At 38.5% G+C, this 5115-nt stretch overlaps 1 protein-coding gene across 1 annotated transcript; it reads left to right on the top strand.

Annotated features, from left to right (window-relative positions):
- The first annotated feature begins 550 nt into the window (after positions 1 to 550).
- On the top strand, positions 551 to 4189 carry LOC131328019 (transcription factor bHLH18-like). The gene is made up of 5 exons (XM_058361138.1): positions 551 to 823; positions 915 to 998; positions 1699 to 2196; positions 2695 to 3069; positions 3466 to 4189. Exons 2-5 carry the CDS (start codon positions 963 to 965, stop codon positions 3538 to 3540), a joined length of 984 nt encoding a protein of 327 aa, XP_058217121.1. The 5' UTR covers positions 551 to 823; positions 915 to 962; the 3' UTR covers positions 3541 to 4189.
- Positions 4190 to 5115: the final 926 nt, after the last annotated feature.

Below are 5115 nucleotides of genomic sequence, written 5' to 3'. Positions count from 1 at the left end.
AAGATGCTGGCTGTGTTATTCTCCCCGCAAAATCTGGAATGGGAAGATTTGCGAACGCGACATTACTGTGGGTAGTTGTCCTACGCGCCAAGATGACAATTAAGAAAAAACGGCGAGACGGATTTGGGTGAGTGCGTTTCCATTTCCAACCTTTGAAACGAATATTCAACGGCTAGTAGTGGGGGCAACAATTAAAAAAAATTCCCAATTAGTCAGACGTTGATAATAGAAAACAGAGAGAGACTCTTTTTTTTTTATGAGCCGATGCCCGGGCCGATTTACGCAAATCTCGACTAATTCCCGAATTCTAAAATTCACGACTGGACAAATCCTTCAACAGTCACAAAATTTGGAACGTTTGACCCCGTGAAATTCATACACGGTTCAAAAATGTGGAATGTTTGATCCCGTGAAATTCATACACGGTGCAGACAACTTGATGGAGTACAAGCGATTGTTAACTTTTCCATGTACACTTGACCGACCATTGGAGTTTAGAGAGAAAATGATTGTTGCATCTCGTCAGATGGGGTTTAGAGAGAAGACTATCGATGATTGTTGCATCTCGTCAGATCAAAGGGTACCCACTTGGAATTCTTTATACCAAATTATGCATTATTAACGATCTTTCAAAATGTCATATGGCCAGTTCACATCAACCCACCCGTGAAGAAAGAGAGAAAGGGATATTTGTTTTTGTCTTATTTGGGAGAGAGAGAGAGAGGCAACCCAGATGGGTATTAAAAGGTGTAAGTTGAGGCTGAAGTCTCCGAAAAACTTGGGGGGTTTGGAGAAGAGAAAAGCTTAGGCCATAACTCAAAGGGTAAGCATTCACTTGCACTTCTCTCTCCACTGTATCTCTATCTCTCTCTCTAGAATGCATTCAACTCTTATGGTGTGTATCTTTCTTTCAGGTGGTTGTCCATAAGCCATATAGCTAGCTACCTTTCCTCCGGTTACTCATGGAAATCTCACACATCAGGAGCTTGGCAGATTTCGTAAGACTCTTCTGCATACACTAAATATCTTCTGAAATTTTCAGTTCCACTTGTTTAATTTCGGGTAAAATCCTTGCACCAAATTCAGACTTGATTAGGTTGGGGTTCCGCTAAACTAAATGAACCAAAGTCCATGTTTTCACAGAATTCTAGGCAGATCATTTTCCTCACATACATCAACTAAAATACAAAGTACCATTTAGCGGAATAACTTGACTATTGTCATTGGCCTTGTAATCTATTTAGTTTAGCATGAACACAACTTAGCATGATGATATTGATGATGATGATTGTGATGATGATAGTGTTTCTGTATGTCCCAAATTGACTGTTCAATTTCAAAATCAATGGATTAGATCATGTAAATTTTCATATCAATAGATAGGATTTGGTTTCCTTAATAAGTTAGAAATCCGAGATTGGACAAACAAATCGGGACGGAGGGAGTAGTGGATAACTTCATAATCATCACATGAGGGTACCTTCACCAAAACTCATTCTTAAGAAAGAATCAAAGAAATGATGTGTTTATTTGATGCAATATTTTAGCTTTTGTTTTTATTTTATGAAATATTTGAGTTTTGGAAGTAATTTAGGACTTCCCCTTAGATATGATGTGAAACCGATTTGTTCTTGTATTTTATGTAATGTTTTTGTTGTATTCATATCACTCAATGGCAAGCAAATCTGCATTTTACAGGGAATGGAGGATCCCGGCTTCGTTCCTATGTGGCAATTCAACTCTTTTGGTGAACCAAGCACAGCATCAGTGGCAGATTCATTTGAGGGGAATTTACATCACTCTTTCACCCACCAGATGTTCGATGTTAAACCATGCCCAGAAACACCTTACACCGGTGCCAGTAGGCCCGTGAAATTACAAAAAACCAACAGTTGGGATTCGTCCATAACCGATCTTGGATCAAACCCACCAGCCAATTCTTCTCCCAACCTAGTCTCTTTTTCCAATTCATCAAATTATGCAAATCAATTTGGAATCTTAACGCCTAAAGAGGATACTCAAGATTCATTTGGCAACCAAAATTATGTATTGAAGGCTTCTCAAGGAGCTAAGAGGATTAGCACAAACACTAGATTTCCAAGCAATCAAGATCATGTCATGGCTGAGAGAAAGAGGAGAGAGAAGCTCAGTCAAAGGTTCATTGCTTTATCTGCCATAATCCCTGGCCTAAAAAAGGTATTAGTTTCACTTTTTGTGTCTTCTTTATTGTAATCAAGCATTTGAAGCAAAATGAATTATGTGGATTCACCAGTAGTATGTAAGAGTCTCCTGTAACTGCTTGATTGATTTTATAGTGCTTGAATTCTTGGACTAGGCCCCGTGCTCTTCAGCCAGTTGAGGTTCTCGATATAAAAAGTTTGTGTTCCTGCTTTTATGTTTGCTTGATTTTGTCTATTGCATGCAATTGGGTCTTGAGCAGCATTGAATTGTGGTTAGACTAATTTTTTGGTAATTGAGTACTTTGTTATAGCATTGAGCCAAGTGTTCGATAAACAGGCTATGCATTTCCACAATAGAACAATAATAACAATAACAATACCCACGTAGTTCCTGATGGTGGGGATGACCAGAGACAAACCATACTTTGGCAATATATGCACAAAGTGGCTGCTCTCAAAATGCAATACTGAAATGGAAATTTCAGTTCTAACTCTGTTACCATTTAATTTTCAGGTGGACAAGGCTTCTGTGCTTGGAGATGCTATCAAGTACTTGAAACAACTCCAAGAGCAGGTGAAGACACTTGAAGAACAGGCGAGAAAGCAATCCACAGAATCAGTTGTGTTGGTGAGGAAATATGAGCTTTATGCTGATGGGGAAAACTCTTCTTCGGGTGAGAATTCCCCAGGTGGCCCCTTTGATGAGCCCCTCCCAGAGTTAGAAGCCAGGTTTTGTGACAAAAATGTGCTCATAAAGATCCATTGTGAGAGAACGAAAGGAGTTGTGGAAAAAACGGTTGCTGAAATTGAGAAGCTCCATCTATCCATCATCAATAGCAGTGTCATGGCTTTTGGAACTTCTACCTTAGATATAACCATTTTGGCTCAGGTAATTACTTTATCTTAAACTAGCTCAGTTGTCTTCTGCTGTCAGTGTCCTAAGCAACAAACAAAGATTTGTTCGTTGGTTTCTTTCGTTTTCTGCTCCATTTTTACTCAACCTTTTGATCTTGGTATTTAGAAAAAAGTTTCTGAAAATTGGAAAACAATTTCAATCTTTTTATGAAACATGGGTTGTGTTCAGAGAAACATCTGGAAAATGCTTCGAAAAACAGTTTGCCAAACAAGTTTCTGTAGTTTCGGGTTTTGTAAAATAAGTAACACGAAACTTGCATGGTATTGATATCTCCGTCTTGAATCAAATTCTTGGGGCAAAAGTGAAGTGAAAATTTAATCCTAGAATCTTTGCTTTCTACCAATTGAAACCAGTCTCATGTTTCTGCAGATGGATGCGGAATTCGCCATGTCAATGCAGGATCTTGTGAAGAACCTACGTGCTGCTCTTAAGCTCTTCATGTGAAAGAAATCCAAAAAAGCATCTCTCCTTTTCCGTTTGCTCGCTTTTTTCCTTAAACTGTCGGTTGGAAATAACGCTTTTTCCAAATTTCAGTACTCAGGGCCTGGAGTAATCCACCATTTTAGACCATCTTCCTTGAAGCTTGTCACTTTCTTTTTTTTTTCTTTTCTTTTCTTTTCTTTTCTTTTCTTTTTTTATCAGAGCCTTTAAGCTTTGTTTTCCATGAGGTCTTTTTTGGAGGAGGGGTTTTTTCTGCCAATTTTTTCAAAGTTGAGTAGTTGACCATGTTAATCACCCACCTTTTGTTAAGTAATGACCTTATGGCTTGATTAAACTTTTTTTTGGGGAGGTTGAAAATTCAACTAAACCTCTGTTTTGTCACTTTCTGTGACCTTTAAAAGTGGTTGAAAATAGGGAGATGGTCTTTTTTTCCAAACCTTGCCTTTTTGGTGGACGACAACAGGCCTTTGTATGAGTGAAATGTTTGGTCAGTGTTTTAGAGGCCTCTTGATGTTGTTTGTCGGGGTCTCTTTTCCCTTGTAACTTTGTATTTTCCTTGTAACTTTGTATTCTCCTTGTAACTTAGTAAGTCATGTGTAATGTAATACTAGTTCTTTTGACAATAATGAAAGTACTTTGGCTGTTTCTTGAATGATCTTGATCTCATACCTTTGCCCATCAAATTTGGCAACTCCATATGTAGATCAAGTATATATTTAACTATATGTTAGGGTCGTAAATGATAATTGATTTTCACACTCCTTTTCTGACAGATGCATTCCCATTTTTGTGCTCTTGCAATATAAATTTACAATCTCGTCTTTCCAAATGTGAAACAATATCTAAATGGAAGATTAATATTGTAAATTAACGTGAGTCTGTCGCTTTGAAGCATTTTGGCCCTTTGTGGCTAGATGATAATGTCTGGTGTTTCTCATTTCCCAATCCCTGTGGGAGCAAAACATGGATTATTTATTCAAGATAAATCAGTTCGTGATTTTGAACATCCTTTTCTCTAGTTGATCTTTGTGATCCGGCTGGGCCTTCAACGTCATGAATGCAGAGGATTTGATGTGCTTAGCTCAAGTGTCTTTTCAATTACTGTTAGCTCTAGTGGTAGATGAGGGGGAGATTTCTTCTACTATGATACTACTATTTCCTGGCATGTTTTTTTTTCTTATTTTTGTTGCTGGTTAAATTCCATTTGAAGTTGCTCTTCATTCCTGTTCCATTTGGTAATCAAGGGCCAGAACCACCTGCTACTGCTGCTCTCCGCCTGAATTGAAAGGCATTGCAGATGGTTCTTTTGTTGAACTAATGCTGCTGGTGGTGGTGGTCTAATGGTGGGGGACTTCACTTCATCCTGGCCTAGTGGATTTGTTTCTGTCTTCATTGGTGTGCTTTCATTGAGGCATGTGCTTTAGGCTTGATTTGGGTTCGTAGGCAGGTGTTTATCTCATGTATAAAGAGTATCACGGTTGGTTTCTCACCAACGCTTTTGGGTGTTAAAAGTGGCATGTGATTGTCGAGAGTAGAGGTGCCTATATAGTTGGGATGCCAGTTTTTCTCGTTGTGATG

Source organism: Rhododendron vialii, chromosome 5a, assembly GCF_030253575.1.
Source record: "Rhododendron vialii isolate Sample 1 chromosome 5a, ASM3025357v1".
Taxonomy (NCBI): Eukaryota; Viridiplantae; Streptophyta; class Magnoliopsida; order Ericales; family Ericaceae; genus Rhododendron; species Rhododendron vialii.
Note: the sequence above shows the minus strand (reverse complement) of the source record. Positions and strands in the feature narration are given on the sequence as shown.